The sequence below is a fragment of the Lissotriton vulgaris genome, chromosome 8 (assembly GCF_964263255.1).
Source record: "Lissotriton vulgaris chromosome 8, aLisVul1.2, whole genome shotgun sequence".
NCBI lineage: Eukaryota > Metazoa > Chordata > Amphibia > Caudata > Salamandridae > Lissotriton > Lissotriton vulgaris.
The window spans coordinates 1,507,379,606-1,507,399,291 of record NC_141696.1 but is presented as its reverse complement, the minus strand read 5'-3'; the positions used below and the strand labels follow the sequence as shown (position 1 = coordinate 1,507,399,291).

The 19,686-nt window shown below is 44.9% G+C and overlaps 1 protein-coding gene across 1 annotated transcript in view; it reads right to left on the bottom strand.

Annotated features, from left to right (window-relative positions):
• POLQ (DNA polymerase theta) overlaps positions 1–19,686 on the bottom strand; it is a 415,163-nt gene that overhangs the window by 290,262 nt on the left and 105,215 nt on the right. Inside the window, exons 11-12 of the mRNA XM_086935619.1 lie at positions 5,604–5,746; positions 2,130–2,334 (exon numbers count right to left, since the gene is read on the bottom strand). Of these exons, the coding sequence (XP_086791745.1) occupies positions 2,130–2,334; positions 5,604–5,746 (348 nt within the window). The remainder of the gene's footprint in view (positions 1–2,129; positions 2,335–5,603; positions 5,747–19,686) is intronic.

The following is a 19,686-nucleotide window of genomic DNA, read 5'->3' as shown; positions in this document are numbered from 1 at the left end:
CAGTTACAAATTGGGAGGTGGCTACAGCCCTCTGAGCAGGCTATGAAGAGATTCACTGATTGGGAGAGTATTTATATGAGCAGGACACACTTTGTTACCTCTGCCTCTGAGGGAGGGACCTACTGGCTTTCTCTGTAGTGTCTATTCAATTCCTGCCTTCCCACTGATTGTTTTGTGTGTGTTTGATGTAGTGCGCATTGTTATCGATGCAATGCTTGAATAGTGTCCTCTGCCACGACAGAGTTATTGCTGCTAAAGTTGGAGATTCAAAATCCACGGTCAAGGCCTGTAAGGCCACTGTTATTCTTGAAGCTGTATGAAGCATTCATGCACATCAGAGAAGCTGCAGCTGTCTGGTTAAGATTTAGGCAGCATACCCAGCCAATTCCTGTACAGCCTGGCATCAGCACCATTGTGAACGAGATGTCTTGATCCAATGGTCTGTATGGCCATAGAGGTCAATCTTGGTGGCAGCAAGTCTTCGGATTGAGCACTCGATCATAACAAGTGTGTCCACTATCAGATAAGGACTTATAGTCTGGACCCAATGCTTTGCACAAGTGGCTGGAGACAAGCAAGAACAAAGCGTCTGTTGTCGCCTCTTCCCAAGGGTGGGAACAAGCCACTGTACAGGAGAAATCGCTAAAGCTGATCTGGACAGTCTGGAAGAAGAGATGCTCGATTAGCTGTGAGGAGGTACCTCTAGCCTGAAGAGCAAGAGACCCAGAGCAGCTGGGACTGCAGTTTGCAGAGAGAAACGTTCTTATTTTGACAAAAGAGCAAAACTCTGCACTGTATTGCACGTGTCTCTAGCGTAAAAAAAAGCACTAGAGTTTTTTATGCTTTACAATTAATAAAATCAAATCAAATCATGCTGGGCTGTCTCTAGGGAGAGTCCACGAACGTGTGAAAAACATCCAGAGATCTGCTGATCATGACCTTATATCAAAGAAAGATTGATACGCCAAAGCAGTTACACAGGCTTGCAAGCAGTCTCACTTTTGTCTTCTATAAGTTTAGACCAAGCCATATGCATATAAGTCTTGACCCTGCTCCAATAAGAACAGTCCAACTCAAACTGTTAGCAATTTGTGCATACCTTTATTGCATCCAAACTCATTGCAATGTATTAACAACTGTATAAAGACCGGTTACAAGTATACACCATAAAAAATGTCATGCACTGAAGGACATTACCACGTTTTAATTGTATCTATGTGTGATGGCATGCATAAAATGAAAATTCTCATCTGACTTTATCTGTCATTTATGGACACCCTACATGGTTGACTAGATTCAGCACATAATACAACAATCCAAGCCAAGCGCATTCATCAGGACTTTAAAGTAATGAGTTATGATTAAAATATATGTTCTCAGGCCAAATTAAAGGATAAGCATAGGCATGTGTCTATATAGAAAGAGAACCACCATTCATCATTACGAGCAGCTACGACTACTGAAGTAAAGTAACATTTTATTACTTCACAGATTATAATTGTTTCTTACATCTATGTATACATAGTACCTATTTTTCTTAATGGATTTCCATGCAATAAAGCATTTAAAATTAAAACTCAAAGATTAAAACTATTGACACAGTAAACAATGCAAACACAAGGAGATGATGGACGGAGCTCTGACATTTTTCCGACACTCACCCCCAGTCACAGATCTGGGTTGAATCCATCATCGTTCTTTAGCTCACTTCGCCACCTCAGTTCAGACTCAGCTAAATTGGCAGGGTATGCCCAGGCATGGGTCCCTTTCTCACTTTGCCACTGGATTCAAGCTAGCCAGATGAGGGGTGTTACCCTGTTCCCAGGATGCTTGTTTCCGATCCAGGGAAGACCTGTTTGACAGTTCGAGCTGCCATGAGGAACAGGGTCTAGACTGGTTTGCATATGGCTGGGTCTGAACTGGGGTGGCAAAGTGAGCTAAAGATGGACTCAACCCAGATCTGTGACTGGGGGTGAGTGTCTGAAAAGGTTCAGCGCTCCGTCCATCATCTCCTTGTGTTTGCACAGTAAACAATAACTTCTCCACTGCATTATGCCTGGTGCTTTTTGTAGAAGCACCTGGCCATGTCAATGCCATCATCTAACAATGCTGGTGTCACTCATACTCACATTTGGCTCCATCCTTCTCCTCTTCCAGAATGTTGATGAACTCATTCTTCAGCAGCCATTCCACACAGGCCTCAATGGCACCACCTTTGACAGCGCCCTGGACACTCTCAGCCTGCTGCTCCCGCTCCAGACTGGTAGCCAGAAGTGTGCACGAGGCGTACAGTCGTACATCATCAGGAGTGCTGGCTACGCCACCAACAATGATCTGTCAGAAGCAGAGTCTGTGTCACTTGGAGAAATGAGAGAGGCAAGCAAGAGAGCACAAAAGGCCTGAAGATTCTGCCTGAACTGTACTCATGCTCAGGTAATGCGGGTGTTCTCACCTTGGCGTTTGCGTGTGTCTCTTTAGTGAACAAGAGATAGCACATAAACATTCCATGTTGATATACACATGGTAGTAGGGGTGTGTAACTCGAAGAGATATGGGTTCAGCATTTGTCAGCAGTGAGCAAGGATTGAAGACTGTTGAAAACACAGGGATTTCAGTATTTTGTCTCATTAGACAGCACTAAGGGTCGGATTTAGATCTTGGCGCAATGAGCTGCATTAAATATGACCATGTTCAATAAATCATTCCCTTTACAGACTATTTAATTTATTAAATGCAGTAGGTTTCCCTCCAACCCAGCAATCCCCTCTGTACACTCCTACTATGACCTATGTTCCTCCACATCTCCTGATCTCCGACATACTGCCCCACCGGAGAGATTTCTGGCCTCCGTCCCCTCACCGTTGCATTCTGCTCTTATGGGAGTCGACGTCTCTACCTCACTTTCACCAAGTGCTTTCCTTATGCCTCCTTCCTTCCTTTTCTGCAGGAAACCAGCAGGTTGAGAAGAGCAGTAGCCCAGGAAGCGTTAACGGATGTCAAAAGAGAAAATAATATACAAAATCTCTGAAGTGGGTTGATATAGCTGCAATGAGCCCTCATGCTCAGTTTTATATCGAAGGTGCCACCTGTACAACTGTGATGGGATATTTACATTTCCCCCCAAAGTAACCTCTAGACTGCATAATTCCTTCCCATCACACAATTTTCTGAAAATGTTCTCCATCGCTCTATTTCCCTATACAGTGGAAGCGTACTGCCAGCCTTCCTGTGGCTGGAGGGTGGATAGCCAGACACTGAAGTTAATATGATGGAGAAGAGGCTTCATTTAGAAATACCATGTGAAGACTTTGTTAGTAAGGGGCTGATTATTTCTTTCGAACAACTGTTATTTGGTTGTTGGGGTGAGACTACACATTTTTGTTTGTCCCCGATTAGTGCTTAAGGAAGACTGATGACAGTCAAGTGCAGAGAACTCACACAAACGGTGTGTCTGGAGAACAGCCTGAGAAGGATACTTGAAAAGACCCAGCCGAAGCCTAGTCTTAGGTTTGGAACAGTGGATCTACCTCGCTGATCTAGAAACTGTGTATAAAAGTGGGATCCAAATCACTCCTCTTTCTTTCTATTCCGTGTACATTATGACCAAGGAAGGGAGAGCTCCGCACAGTTCTCGAAGGACTGCTGTGTGACCAGATGTGAAGGGAAATCACCAGAAGTCTGAACTTTCTGCTGGAAGAGCAGCGGGTCAACTTAGAGACGAGAGGTTTGACTGCCTACCTGCTGAGAGGGATGAGGAGTTTGCCTGACCCTGCAGGAGCAGATACGGTCCAGGAGAACCCCGGTGTGTTCTTCGTCTGGGGTATACCCAGAGAAAGCGCACTGACAGGGCCAAGACAGGAGTGACCCGTGAACCCAGAAGTGACCCATGCTACATTGGATCTCCATGGCTTCAATCAAGAAAGTTGGGCTACGACTTGCTGCATGATTCGAGCATTGGGTCAAGTTGGGCTAAAATTGCCTTGCTGCAAGAATTGTGCACTGGCGTAGTTGGGCAACAACAGCCATGCTGTGACATCCACACACCAGCTGAAGCACACTTCAACTGCCTTCTTGTATGCTTGGACTGTGCCAGATCTGAAGCTGGCTGCAACTGTAAAAAACCCTGGAAGTGCCACCCGAAGCCCAATCAAGAGGCATCCATCTGTTTCTATGAATGCCGAATACATGGGCTGTGCACAGCCTCACCTGCAACTGCTGCAGGAATAGAACGCAAGCACTGTCGGCCTCTGCCTGCAGTCGTTGCAACGCACTGAAGTGAGCGCAAGCAGTTTTCTATGAACTACAACACCACGTAATAACAAAGTGAACTGACTGTGTATTTGGACTTATCAGGAAAGTAATCTGCACCTGTGCCTAATTCTTGCTCCTGAAAAGGATTACTAGGACATAAGTAACAGAGTCATTTGAGTCAGAGCGACCACAGAGAGAAGTAGTGGTGTGCTGTGAACAGGGTAATCATGATCAAGGAAAATAAGTGTGTCTTCTCAAACTGGATTGTGTAGTGTTTAGTGCTGTATAATAACTAAAACATTTTTTTTTTAACTTTCTTTTTTTAAAAGACAAGCACTGGGCTGGACATTGTCTTATCTTAGCAGTCACTGACTTCCTTGGAAACCTGTGACTCCTCACCCCCCTGGCCTAAGAGTCAAGTGCAGATAGGGTTGTACCTGGGCCAAGTTTGTAAATCCACAGTAGGATAGGACCCAGGACACCAGTGGTAAACAACCTCAACCCAGCAGCGCATCTGCCCGGTGCCCCGCCAATTGGTGTTCAACAATCCTCATGAGATTGCATTTGTCACTCATTTGAATGGTAGTTATGTTTTGCTCCTCGAAATACTTTTTGTGGTTCTCCTGGACCTTCTTTCTCCAGCTAGAACCACAAGAACGGACTAAAACCACAAAATTCACTGGTTTTGCAGGTTCATCTGCAGAGTGAATTTTGGTCATTTTGGTAGCCCAATTTAATTCTAAAGTGAAATAAAAAAAGGACTTGTTTTGCCTCTGTTTAATCACGATGGGCTAATTACTACATGGAGTATTTACACCAAAGTGTGTGAAATCATCTCCAGCAATAGTAATGTTAGAGATAGTCAGTAGGCCAGGGGTGGACTGAGGTAGGTTCTGTTTGCCAAGAGTTAGAGACCTCTCTAGAGCCTCTGGTGTTGCTTAGAAAATAGGGAGAAGTCTCGGAACCCAGACAGCACAAGCTAAAGAGGCAGACTGGCAATGGAAAGGAGGAACACGTAAATACCCCAAGCTGTGGCGCCTTATCTCCTAAATACCATGCACTCCAGTCTGTCAAGCTCCTATCACTACCAGCAATCACCTCCTTCAGCCCACCTCAATGCTATTTCCCTTTCTTCAAGTATAATTGAGCCCACTACCAGAAAGTTATCAACAGCCTGCTGTCTCAAGACAGGCGTCACCGCTCAGAGTTCCAACATCTCTGACCTTGCTCCAACATGTCATCAGAGTGCGCCTTGGCTGCACATGAATTCGGAGGAAGATGGGGGACTGTACCAACCCCTGGGGACAATCCTGAAGCTGGAGTGCTCATTCCTCTCCAATCAAACCCCTTACCTCAAGGATGGCTCGAACCATGCTGCCAGTCACTCCTTCCCCCTCTCTTCTTGCCAGGCAGCTGTGGACAGGCTTCAGGGATCCCTGCAACAAGCTGATCCCCTTTGCCCTCTCAGTGTTCTTGCAAACCAGGATACTCTCACCTTAGGCAAAGATGCAGAAGAGCAGTAAAGGACAGCTCATTAGCTTATGGACATAGAGGAATAGTTGTATGCACTTGTGTCAGCATGTGTCAGTGTCTGTCATCATTAAAATGTTTAGTTTAATTTTCAACAAGGGTAAAACAGATTCACAGTTTGTAAAGATAGACAGACAAATAGACAAAATGAGAGATCGATATAGATAAATAGACCCCCCCCCCAAAAAAAATTCAAAGGCAATAGTTAGGTGTCTACATAAGGTCACCGGAGATTATACCACTTTTAATTGCAAAAACATGCAACGATTTTAAATCACGCGCAGTACCCCAAAGTGGAACATGTGGGAGACATTAGGCGGTATTTGCAGACTAGGCAACTCATGCGTTCTGTCCTGAACATCACGTGTGAAGGCGACAGTCTTATATGACATATCTTCTTGTCTTTCTTGCTTTGGGGAGACTCATCATCTTTGTGCTGTGGGTGGGTAATGTGGGTGCAGTCAAGTAGAGAAGAGTCTGTGTTATTGCCTCAGTACACTGGAATATATCACCTTCTATATTGACAATACAAAAGGGTCTTGTCTGAACATAACACGTATAGAGATTCAAAACATTTGTAAAAAATTGGTGTGCAGAGAAAAATCTCATAGAAGGTACAAAGGAGGGTGGTGCTGAGTGGAAAAGGAAGCATCGACAAAGACAGGGAAGTAAAAGAGAAACTGCAGTCGAAGTAGGCACTCACTCCAGCTGAGACATTGCTGCTGCAGTGGTACTTTTTGAGGGCATCCCATTAATGGATATTGGCAAACAGCAACTTTGCCCTTCTCCAGTATTTTCAAGGGGGCTGCTGCCTTGAAGACTAGTCGAGAGTCAGATCTGCTGTAGGACAGGCAGTGCTGTCGAACTTATTAAGTGATCCCAACCCCCACCACCTTCTGTTTTTATTTTTCACGGGACTGCTTCAGCAGTTTTTGAAATCTCCATCTTTGAAGGTCTGATGCAGGCGAAGGAATAGGTTATTTACCCTTTACTCCAGTTGTCCAACTTTGAAACCTTTCATAGATTCACACACAATCCTCCCTCCTGCCCTATATGAGCTTGGGGTTTGTTTACACTTGTTACTCTGAAAAATGCAGTTATCCAAGCCAGTGTTAGGGCCACATAATGAAGTGTAGAGACTGTACATTGTGTATGGGTGAACCATTCCTGGGTATATGTGAAGAATATGTTAGTTACGTTTGGTAGCAAGGTTTCCGGTGGATAATCCATCTACCTGCAGATTTCTCACTGCTTGAAATTCAGGTGCATCAAGCAAAATTTAAATCGTTTTTTACAAATTGCACAATAGTTCCAATTCCAGTCTGGGGCCTGATGAAAGCGATAGGAATCCAGCGCAGAAATCCAACTTGGAATCATATTAAACGTACCACAAGCTCCTCAGAATGTGGAGGTGAGCAGTTGGTCAGGCATATGCAGGTAAATAGACTAGCCCCCATAAACACACTTACGAAAGGTAAGCAATTTATTTTTCAGATGCACATTTCTACCTCACATCTTTTTTTTTTTAAACATACTTTATTGGCGTTTTTTTTTTTTTAATTGTCACATCTCAACATCATGTTACATATCTTGTACCAACATAACTATCTTACTAAGGATTCATATGTCTACAGCATTTTCCTGCTGCAGTCCACAATTTAACTACAAGATATTGATCGCTTTTGATGGTCATATTCCAGCATATTACTACAGCAAACTGTCCCAAACTCCCCCCACCCGTCCATCCCCGGTCTCACGCGTACTTCTTCTTCCTCATGTATGTGTAGTATTCGGTCTAGGCTTGTTACATAGTCACGTATACGTATCCGAGATCACCCTGTGCTTGCGTCGTTTATGGATATGGTTAGTCCTCTGCACATTCAGTTACATACCTCATGCCGGGTCTTAAAGATCATCTATTGACTTTATGGGTTCTACTAGCACATCCCACTCCAATGCTATTGGTATTTTTCGTAAGCCCTTGAGTTCTTCTCTTTTTTAGTGCAGCGCTCTCTGCCGTACCCCAACACAGTAACTCTGTGTGCCAAGTCAATACTTCCGGGGGTTTCCGCGACTTCTATCTCATAGTAATGTTTCGTACAGCTAATATAAGTGCTAGATCTACAAAATGGTATTGCACTTTATACTTGGACATTTGCTTATGCAACCCTAAAATGCACTCCTCCACTGTGTTCTGTACTTCACGGTTTACTGCTTCTCCTCTTCTGTGCCTGATGGTGTCCCAGTACCCGCTTAGTCTTGGACAGGCCCATAACATGTGAAGTAGGTCCGCACCTTCTAACAAACTTCTCGGACAATAACGTTGTGTTTGGGGGAACATTCTGTCTAGCTTGTGCGGAGTGAGGTAAGCACCATGTAATACCATAGTCTATATAAATTTGAATTTCGTGTTCCTTGATGTCTTCCTTTGGTGTTCCAGTACCTTTGTCCATTCTTTATCTTGATGTAAATATATAATTTACCGTCGTAATTTCTATGCAGGTAAGTACTTAATCAATAATAACTCAATCGGAAAGAAAGAAGACAGAGTCCGTGGTGTTAGAGTTCTTAGGGGTTTTATTCCTTAAAAAGGAATGGTCAAGACCAGGATATCATGTTCTTCCCACCACAGGGGTGGAAGAAGGGATAGAGCAATGTTTTATTGACAATACATAGCTTATATACTTAATTTACATCATAGGAAGTAATAGAGTAGGCGTAACAGCTGAGAGTAGACAAGATAACAGCATCCACGTGTTACTAGTGCGTAATCAGAAGGCGTGGACTAGGCGTAACTGGAGGTGTGTGCTAGAAACATCACAGATAGGTGTCACAAAGGGGTGGCACTAAGCAAAAAGTTGCAATGTCAGCAGAAATCAGAGGCTTGGATGCGCGCGCAGCTGCATGACGTGTGTTTGACGTGAAACTGGAGGGTGCAGGGGGTTTGACATTTGCACTGACGGAAAGAGACAGAAGTCTAGCATGTCAGATCAACTTGTGCTTCTATCATATCTGATATCTGGTGTTTAGGAACTGAGCTATCTAGTCGGAAAGGTCTCTGGGGCAGAAGCTATTCTATACTGACTGTGAGTGCGTGTATAAGCGCCTGAGTGTCTGCATGAGAAGCGTGGGGGCATGGGCCTTCCATGGGGGCATGGTAACAGAGGCTATGAATTACTTGCACGGAGACAGGCCGGCCCTTTGGCTCTGCAGCTGAGGGGGATGTTTACTGAAACTAGTAGGCAGGAATGTATTTTCAAGGAGCGGAACAGATAACTCGAAGGTTGTAGTCAATCTTGGCAGGCAGCAGGCTGAGCTAAGCGTGGTGGGCCGCGCTGGGAGTAAGGCAGAGTTCACAGGTACGGGGGCAGCCTGGGCAGCCTGGCTTTCAGAGTCAGAAGGAAGGAAAAGGCTCGATGGCAGAGATTCTGGGCCTACTTTGCCAGAGCTGAAAAACATGTAGAGTACACTACAAAAAGACGTTGGCATAGCATACTTAGGAACGGACTATCCAACCCATTCAGGGTGGGTCTGAAAGAGGATATGTTAACGTTGGACGCAAATGTATTTGCGTCTTCATAGCTGGCACAGGAGGGAAGTTACATGCACTTTAACTCGTACATGGAGACGGTGGGGTACACGCTAGGGAACACAACTCGACCAAAATTTATATTTCCTCATTCCCTCCTTGTTCCCTACGGACCCTTCATGATATATCGATCATCATAAATTGATCAGTTTGTTCTTGTAACATAATTTGTTTGTCTCTCTTCCGTTGTCTGTTTGAGAGAAAACTGGAATGTTCAATGCACGATGTGGCACATAGTCCACATATCGCCGGCCCACACTGTAGGCACAGGCAGCAGCTGAATACTATGACAAGGCCAAAGCCTAGGAAGGATAGGATCTTCCATCCCCAAGCAGTTAACGTTGTCCAGAACCAACCGGACCAAGTCCAGGTGCCTGGATTCTGATGTATCTGATTTGCAATTTTATGCAGACGTGTAATAGCTTGATATACAGATGGCGCGTTTTGTGGAATGAAAACACGGCAACTTGACCCGATGACCTTACAGGCTCCACCTCTATCTGCCAAGATGACGTCAATAACAAGACGATTCTGAAGGACAACAACCCGCATGGCAGATTGCTCCTCTGTTAGGTTACCTAAGGCGGAGGCAGTTTCATGTACTACAGCTTCAAGGGTTCTAGTTAATCTACGTATTAATTTACTGTTTTGGACGGGGCCTAAAAAGAAAAAGAATCCTTTATTAAAATCGGTGTATTGTTCCCATGCCGTTTCTGTATAGTCGACAAGCGGGAGATCTCTTCGGAGTCTATTCTTTACTAGATTTGTGTTTCTGTGGTAATCAGGAGGGGCTAGAAAGACAGGTGGCAGAAGGAATGCAATATAACAGGTACCATCCCAATCTGGAGGCAGACGTATGTATGCGGTATGACCACAAACAAAATAAGAATGACGGGTAACTTTAAAGGATGATTTACCATGATCACTGAATTCGACCACAGTGGTACATTTACTATGACCTAAGTGTACTGAACCTTTATTTCTGACACATAATTCACCAGTGACTGGTAATACTGGTATAGCGGGCAGGACTGGTGCAGCTTCGGATTCAACAGTAAGAATCATAAGGTTAATTGTGTAATTACTCAATCCATATACTTCATTTTCTAGATCAGTTCCTAATCTAATAGGGAGTCCCTCCTTATCAGGGTAACAGACGTTGAGCAGGACTAGGTTTAGGTTTCCCCAAACCCAGCTCCCGTCGAGGACAGCAATATCAGAATCTAAGGAATTAATTATTTTGAACCATGCACCACAGGAGCCGTTGTGAGTGAACAGGTACGGAAAGAGGGGCAGAGCTCCCTTGTAATTCTGGTAGGGAGGGAGTCGGCCACATATCCAGCAGTTTGTAGCATTATTAGTCTGATGGGAGTGGTGTAACATACTAATGAATGTGTTGTTGCGCAGCGCAAGTCTGTAAGAAAGTTCATGTGGAGGTAACTCGCTAAAAGAGTGTTCAGCAGAAACGTTGTAAACAGATTGTTCACGCTTGAAAATAGGGCAATAGATTGGAAGAAGTACGCTTGCAACAATTATCAGAATACTTAGAAAAAACATGATTAACAATGTCACTATACAGTGACTACGCAGTGATTTGCAGTATGTACGTTTCTTGAATTCTCTCTCTCTCTCTCTATCTCGATCTAGGGGATACATGTCAGAAACTATTTAACCGATTCACTTAGGGGAGGACTTAAACAATTAAACTGTCTGACTTGCTAGATCGGAGCTTGAGTCTATACTCCTCTTGGGGAGTTTTCTCTCGTTCGGAAACTTCAAAGTCACTGGGCTCGATACAGTCTTTGGAAGGGGTGGACGAGCCTGGATCGGATTTCAGTTCATTGCATAATTTAACATGGCTCATGTGAATCCACCCCTTTCGGCCCTCAACTTTCACCGCTGTCCTCGTAGTAAGTAGAACGGTCTTCGGCGATTTCCAGCGGGGCTCCAGCGGACTTTTCCTGTCAAAGTTCCTTATGAGAATCAGGTCGCCTGGACGGACATCATGCGGCTTTACATCAGTGTTGTCAGGGAAGGCTGCGGCAACCTGTGAACGACATGATTGGAGTGCAGACATCAAGGAGGCAAGATAATCTGTCAGCATATTGCAATCAACATCAGTAATTTTCTTAGGAATGGGCGTCCCCCACATATTCGGTGGTCTACCAAAGACCACTTCGTACGGGGATAGTCCTGATCTCGAATGGGCGACCATTCTCATATAGAACAGTGCCACTGGCAGGGCGACTATCCAGTCGACCCCTTTCTCTTGACATATTTTAGCAAGGCGTGTCTTTAGTGTCTGATTATGCCTTTCTACAAGGCCTGCGGCTTCGGGATGTCGGACACAATGGAATTTCCATTGATATCCTAGCAGCAAGGAAACCTGCTTCATTAATTCGGATGAGAATGGCTGACCGTTATCTGAGTACACGACACGAGGCATGCCGTACCGTGGGAAGAATTCACGAACCAGCTGCTTGGCAGTGGTCGGAGCAGTGTAATCTGGGACTGGGTAGGCTTCGGTCCAACGGGACAGTGCACAAACAACTACGAGGACATATTTGAATCCTCGACAACGGTCCATCTGGATATAATCCATCTGGAGGACTTCAAAAGGATGATCGGGAGGATGAAATCCACCTTGCTCTACAGGGACGCTTTTACCTGGATTGAACTGACAACAGATCATGCAAGTACGCACTTTCTGTTTTGCTGCTGCTCGTAAGTGTTTATTACTCCAGAGATTCTGTAAACTGTCTAACATCGCTTTTTCTCCTAGATGTGCTGGACTATGTGCTGTATTAATTATGACTTGAACCATAGAGTCAGGGAGAAACCATGTAGATTTTCCCTTCGTCATCCAACCTTGATCTGTCTGGATCCCCCCTAGTTCAATCCATTTCTTTATTTCATCTGGGGTAGCATGTGTCTGAATATCGATAACATCTAGTGCGGGATCCCTAACTGTCATACAATTTGTCGGTCCTATTGTCTTTGTCATGTCAGTTGTCTGAGTGTGAGTCAATGCTGTATGTTTTGCTGTCTGGTCTGCCAGGTCGTTACCCTGGGAAACAGAATCTGTAACTTTAGTATGTGCCTTACACTTCATGACTGATATGCCTGAGGGCAGATGTATTGCTTCTAACAGCGCTTGAATGAGGGGACCGTGTTGTATCTTGGCACCATGAGAGGTCAAGAAACCTCGTTCTTGCCATAACATTCCGAAGTCGTGTACGACTCCGAACGCATAACGGGAATCTCTGTATATGTTAACATTTCTGTTCTTGGCTAGTATACAGGCTCGGGTCAGAGCAATAAGCTCTGCCGCTTGAGCAGACAGCGTGTCAATACGATGTGTTTCTTTGACTTCAGTTTCAGTGGTCACTGCATATGCGGCCACTAACTCTCCTGTACTTGTTCTCATGCATGAACCATCCACGTAAAGTGTCAGGTCTGGATTTGTCAATGGAACATCTGTTAAGTCTCGTCGTGGCTTTGTTACTGCATTAATGATTTCTATACAATCATGCGGGGCTGGATCTGTCATAATTGTAGGTAACAGTGTTGCGGGGTTCAGAATGCTGCAGCGTCTGATTTCTATGTGTGGCTGGAATAGCGTTAATTCATAACCTGTCAGTCGTGCTATAGTCAAGTGTTGAGTCTGGGTTCTGTTTAAAAGAACCTCCACAGAATGTGGAACTTGTACGGTTAACTGATGGCCTAAAACAATTGAATCGCTCTGTCTGATTGCTAGTGCTGTTGCTGCTACTGACTTCAAGCACGCAGGGAGTGCCTGGGCTACTGAATCCAATGTACTTGAAAAATAAGCGCAAGGCTTATGTGAACCTGCTTGGTCTTGAGTGAGGACAGACAATGCTGTACCATCACGTTCTGTAACAAAAAGTGTAAACGGTTTGCTGTAACATGGTGTCGCTAAAACTGGTGCTTGACATAATGCTTTCTTTAATTCCTCAAAGGCTTGTGTATGTTCCTGAGTCCAGGGGAGGACAGTCGAAGTCGCTGCCTCCTGCGTGGTTAACTGAATGAGTGGTTTAGCTAGAAATGCATACTGAGGAATCCATTGTCTACAGTACGAGGTGAGGCCTATGAAGGCCCGCACTTCTTTTTGTGTCTGGGGTTGTGGCATATTTGCAATTAACTGAATGCGATCGGGAGTGAGCTGTCTCCCCACTTTGGACAGCAAGTGACCCAAGTACACAACTTGCTGAACACAGAATTGTAGCTTCGAAGGAGACACCTTGTGTCCCTTGTCTGCCAGGAAATGTAAAACTGTCAGTGATGCTTGTTCACATTCGGGCTCACTTCGTGCGGTGATCAGCAGATCATCGACGTATTGCAGTAAAGCGGTGTTAACTGGCATTGTGATACAATCAAGTTGTCTTTTTAGTGCTTGGCTATAGATGCTGGGGCTTTCTGTGAATCCTTGAGGTGCGCGTGAAAATTTGAAACTGCGTCCATTTAAACTGAATCCGAAGAGATATTGGCTCTCTGGATCAATAGGTACGCTGAAGAAGGCGTTCTTGAGGTCAATTACAGTAAAGAACGTTGCTTCTGAATCAATAGCAGTCAATAAGGATGAGATGTCGGGAACCACAGGGTACTGTGGAATAATGCATTTGTTCAGTTCTCTTAGATCAATCACCAGCCGATATACTGGCGGTGCATTGGGATCAGTACGTTTAAGAATCGGAATGATGGGTGAATTACAGATATTGGAGTCGGTCTCTACGACCACTCCCTGGGTAATGAGCTCTTCAATGATTTCCAGTAAAGCCACTACAGCATCGGGCGGTAATTTGTATTGTCTGATTCGGGGTAGAACTACACCTTCTTTGAGTGTAACACGGTATGGGGTAATGTGCATACAACCTACATCAGTTGGGCCTTTTGCCCACAGGTGGTCTGGTACATTTTTCAATCTGACATCAAACTCACGCAACATATAATGACCCTTGAAATCCCGCAGAAAGAGTCTAACTCCCTCCGGAGAACAGCAAATTATGGCTCCTAGAGCCTTCAATGTTTTAATTCCTAACAGATTTTCTGGACATGATTTCGTAAGTAACAAGTCTGTAACACGTGATAATGGACCCACAGCCAGGGGGACTTGTTCAGATACTTCATTTACAATGGGCTGTCCTGAAAAACCAAGGGAAACATTCTGTGAGCCTGAGAGGGGTGCCCCTGGGACTTCATTATGACTGATTGTTGTGCGGCTTGCCCCTGTGTCAATTAAAAACTTTCTGTCTTTTCCCAATACTTGACTGTGTACATAAGGACCCTCTTGATCTACAGGAATCTCAATAAGAGGCAAGCCAAACTCCCTCTCTAGGCTGTTTCATGTATATCGTGGATAATCGGGGTAAGCGGACTGGGCATACTGGTACATCTGTTGTGAAACTTGCTGAGACGCGGCAATGGGCTGAGGCTGTGATACCGCTACTGTCTGTGTTGTAGGTGAAGAAGCATGCGTAGGCTGTGTATTCTGCATGGGCTGCATATTCTGCGAAGACTGATGCTGGTTGTGGTCTTGTCTAGGCGGATGCGGTCTTTCTTTAGTTTTACCTGTCGCTATGTTATGTTTCAGAACGGGGCATTCATGTACGTAGTGACCTGGCTGCTTGCAATAGTTGCATGTCCCTTTAACGGGAGCTGCGGCGTGACCTGTCTGGGTCATACCCTTTCTATTTCCGTCGGTATGGACCGACTGGGCTACTAACATTTTCATTTTCGTGTCTTTCATACGTTTCTGTTCCTGATCCTGTTCTTCTCTAATTCTGTTCTGATGGTATTGTAACATTTGTAACATCTGTGATGGCGTGTTTGCTTGCCATGTACTCTCAACCTTGTATACACGATTCTTAACTGCTAACAGGGAATTCTCAACTAACTTGGATACAAAAAGATGCGGGTACGACTCGCTACTTGGTTTAAGACCACTATTAATAATGAAACATTTCTCGAATCTTGAATAGAAGTCACTAGTATCTTCGTCGGGTTTCTGTTTACATGCTGAGATTGCATCCCAGTCTTCTTTTCTAGTTGTCAATAATCTTGGCAGAACCTGTACTATCAGACCTGGCAGTGCTTTAGTTTTCTCCCCAAGGCCTACCCCTGGGACCCGCTTGTTCTCTTCATCTTCTATTTCTGCCCATACAATCTTTTTCTCTCCCACCTCCCATTCTTTTTCCTTTAATTTCTCGTAGATGCCCGTGGGCAGTAATACCTTTAACATTTTCATGATATCTTCGTACGTGTAATCTCCCATCAGTAACATGTCTTTAAGCTCTCTGTGAAAACCTGCAGGGTCTTTATCATGGCAGGGTACTAGTTTCTTCATTTCTAACAGTTCTAACTTAGTCAGTGGCGTGTGTACATACACGCGTTTCAAGGTACGATCTTCACCCATAACTGGATGTACTTCTCGTAAGGGGTTCTGACTTTCAATGCCATGCCGACGTTCCATATGATACATTTTCCTTTCTGGGGGCGGGGCGGGGACATATTCGGAGCTTATGAAAGTGTCATATCTATGGCGTTGTTCTAGAATTATTTGAATTAATTTGGTACTTAAACCTCTCCATCTGTCCATGAGTAGTGCTTCTAATAATTCGGGTAAGGGACCTGGGTCAGAATGCTGATTTCTGTACTTTGTAAGGAGGTGCTGAATCATGTATACACCTGCTAATTTCTGCTTGTCTGGGGAGAGGTTCAGAAATGTCTACGCTACGGTGTCATCATTATATATGTCTGGATTTTCGGCCCATGATATGGCTGACCGGGCTAGTTCTTGTTCATCCATAGAATTGAGTACATGGTACCCTACTCGATCTCGAAGCCTTTTATCAGTTTCCTGGAACTGATGTTCAGCAGAATTCGGGTTTGTTAAGGCACAGAAAAGAACTCTCTTGCTTTCTGGACGGATGCCTTTCCTAAGGTAAGTTCCTTTACCTACATATGCTATAGTGTCTACAGTTTCTTCTGGTACTTCATGTTCTTCTTCCCCCTCGGAGGAAGCCTTTTCTTTCTCTTTTTGGTGTATTTCTATCACTGCTTTTCTAATTTTCTTGTACATACTGGCTATGCAAGTCCCCTTGTCGTGTTTTCCTTCAGATATATTTTGACCCCACTTATTTAGTGCATCTAATTCACTCTGATCGGTCCCAGGCCTATCTCGTTCTCTTATTAGGCAATTTATGAAAAAAACGTAGTATCTGTGCTTGAACGTCAACTTTCTGATGCTCCATGGCATCCTTAATACTGTCGGGGTCCTTCCCAGTCTGGACAAACTCATATATTCTATCTAGGCGCTCCTTCATTCCTGCATAGCACAGCAGGAAATCAGTAGCAGATCTTAACCGTAGTGATGCCATCACCATTATATCGTCTTTGCCGGGTACTGGATCATATCTGCAAACTGAAAGGTTTTCTTTAAACATGTCAAGACGGGGTGATTTGAACGAAAAAGGATTTCGCAAGTCCCCGAGCGGTAACCTGCGTGTCGGTGGCGGGGTGTGAAGACCTCCGGTCGCACCCCCTGAGGCAGAAGCTTGAACATTATTTCTTTGTGGAGTCTGTACCTGAACTTGAATTTGTCTTTTAGTAGGATCAGGTGGAAGTAGTTTCGGTAGATCAACTTTAGGTACGGGAAGTGGTGGAGCTGGTGGAACAGGGGAAACCTGTCGTGATACTGGCAGAATATGATTTTGGGGCGGGTTACCACCCCCGTCCCCGTCGGTAGGCAGGGCGCGAACAGGCAGGTTGGTGTAAGCGGGTGCTACATCCTCTAGATAGGAATTCAGGAATATGTCTTTAGTGGTCCTATGAGTTACTTTAGTTGGAACCAATGGTGGCGGTAGGTCTTTCGGTATTTCTGAAATGGCCTCAGGTGAACCCTCGGCCGCGAGATACATACCGTTTACGAGATTATTTCGTGCGCGGTCTATTTGTTCTGATTTTACTCGGATCCCCTCGGTAACTAATTCGTTTTCTTGGGCTTTCTCTGATTCTTTAAGTCTGTCTTCTCTACGTAGTGCTCTTTCAGCACGCTTATGTGATTCCTTACGCCAAAACTCTATGGCGTCTTTCTGAGATTGTCTGGCTTTCTTTTTCCATAGTGCTTCCTCTACCTTCATGATGCACTCGGCATCCCATGTTCCGGTAACGGGCCATCTGTGCCTTTCGTCTAGATGTTTAGTATAGTCAGCCCATAAATCTAGATATAATATGGCATCTATGCCATGCTTATGGTACATAAAGTTACCTGGGGTGTCCCTAGGGGGGATAGGAATTTCTTCCTCTAGTATCCCTTTCCTAGTTCCTATCTGCTTTAACTTGTTAAAAAACGGCATCTTGTTTACTCGGTACTGAACGCTCGATCCTTGCTACTTGATACTGAATACAGCTAGTTATACAAGAACACATTAATGCACATTAGGAAACAGTCACACTCATACCACGACATTAATTACATGAAAAAGACATTTTGAAACATATATGACTACCCTCTATACTGGATGTACTGCTAAACAGCACAGATACACTGCTAAAGCGGTGCAGAAACTTGAAATAACGGATGTACTGCTAAACAGTACAGATACACTGTCTAAAAACAGTGCAGACCGGACTTGTGTACCCAAACCCGTCTAGATACGTCCCAGCAATGGTACTCACCGGGAAGCACGGAAACAGAAGGCCTCGGAAAACTCGACTGGACTCGACTCGACACTTCGGAAAACTTCGGAAAAACTTCGGAAAACCTCGGAAAACTGGTGGGCCTCTTGACACCTCGGACCTTGCTTCTTTCGGCTAGGCTCTGGTCGGGATCCTCCGCACTCCTCACCGCCTCGTCTGGGTACTGATCGTAATCTTCGTCACCTCCGTGGGCCAGAGGGAGATACAGGAAATCCTGCCGGTACGCGTAGTTTCCTTCTAACTGATGGCAGGGGACAGAGCTTACAACGCACCAACCGGCGCGTGAGGTGGGGGAGGGGTCCCTGTTCGGGCGCCAAAATGATGTAAATATATAATTTACCGTCGTAATTTCTATGCAGGTAAGTACTTAATCAATAATAACTCAATCGGAAAGAAAGAAGACAGAGTCCGTGGTGTTAGAGTTCTTAGGGGTTTTATTCCTTAAAAAGGAATGGTCAAGACCAGGATATCATGTTCTTCCCACCACAGGGGTGGAAGAAGGGATAGAGCAATGTTTTATTGACAATACATAGCTTATATACTTAATTTACATCATAGGAAGTAATAGAGTAGGCGTAACAGCTGAGAGTAGACAAGATAACAGCATCCACGTGTTACTAGTGCGTAATCAGAAGGCGTGGACTAGGCGTAACTGGAGGTGTGTGCTAGAAACGTCACAGATAGGTGTCACAAAGGGGTGGCACTAAGCAAAAAGTTGCAATGTCAGCAGAAATCAGAGGCTTGGATGCGCGCGCAGCTGCATGACGTGTGTTTGACGTGAAACTGGAGGGTGCAGGGGGTTTGACATTTGCACTGACGGAAAGAGACAGAAGTCTAGCATGTCAGATCAACTTGTGCTTCTATCATATCTGATATCTGGTGTTTAGGAACTGAGCTATCTAGGCGGAAAGGTCTCTGGGGCAGAAGCTATTCTATACTGACTGTGAGTGCGTGTATAAGCGCCTGAGTGTCTGCATGAGAAGCGTGGGGGCATGGGCCTTCCATGGGGGCATGGTAACAGAGGCTATGAATTACTTGCACGGAGACAGGCCGGCCCTTTGGCTCTGCAGCTGAGGGGGATGTTTACTGAAACTAGTAGGCAGGAATGTATTTTCAAGGAGCGGAACAGATAACTCGAAGGTTGTAGTCAATCTTGGCAGGCAGCAGGCTGAGCTAAGCGTGGTGGGCCGCGCTGGGAGTAAGGCAGAGTTCACGGGTACGGGGGCAGCCTGGGCAGCCTGGCTTTCAGAGTCAGAAGGAAGGAAAAGGCTCGATGGCAGAGATTCTGGGCCTACTTTGCCAGAGCTGAAAAACATGTAGAGTACACTACAAAAAGACGTTGGCATAGCATACTTAGGAACGGACTATCCAACCCATTCAGGGTGGGTCTGAAAGAGGATATGTTAACGTTGGACGCAAATGTATTTGCGTCTTCATAGCTGGCACAGGAGGGAAGTTACATGCACTTTAACTCGTACATGGAGACGGTGGGGTACACGCTAGGGAACACAACTCGACCAAAATTTATATTTCCTCAATCTGTGAGGTCCCTATCTTTATCTCCGGCCCATGCAGTTCTCAGTGAGTCTAGAGTAGCG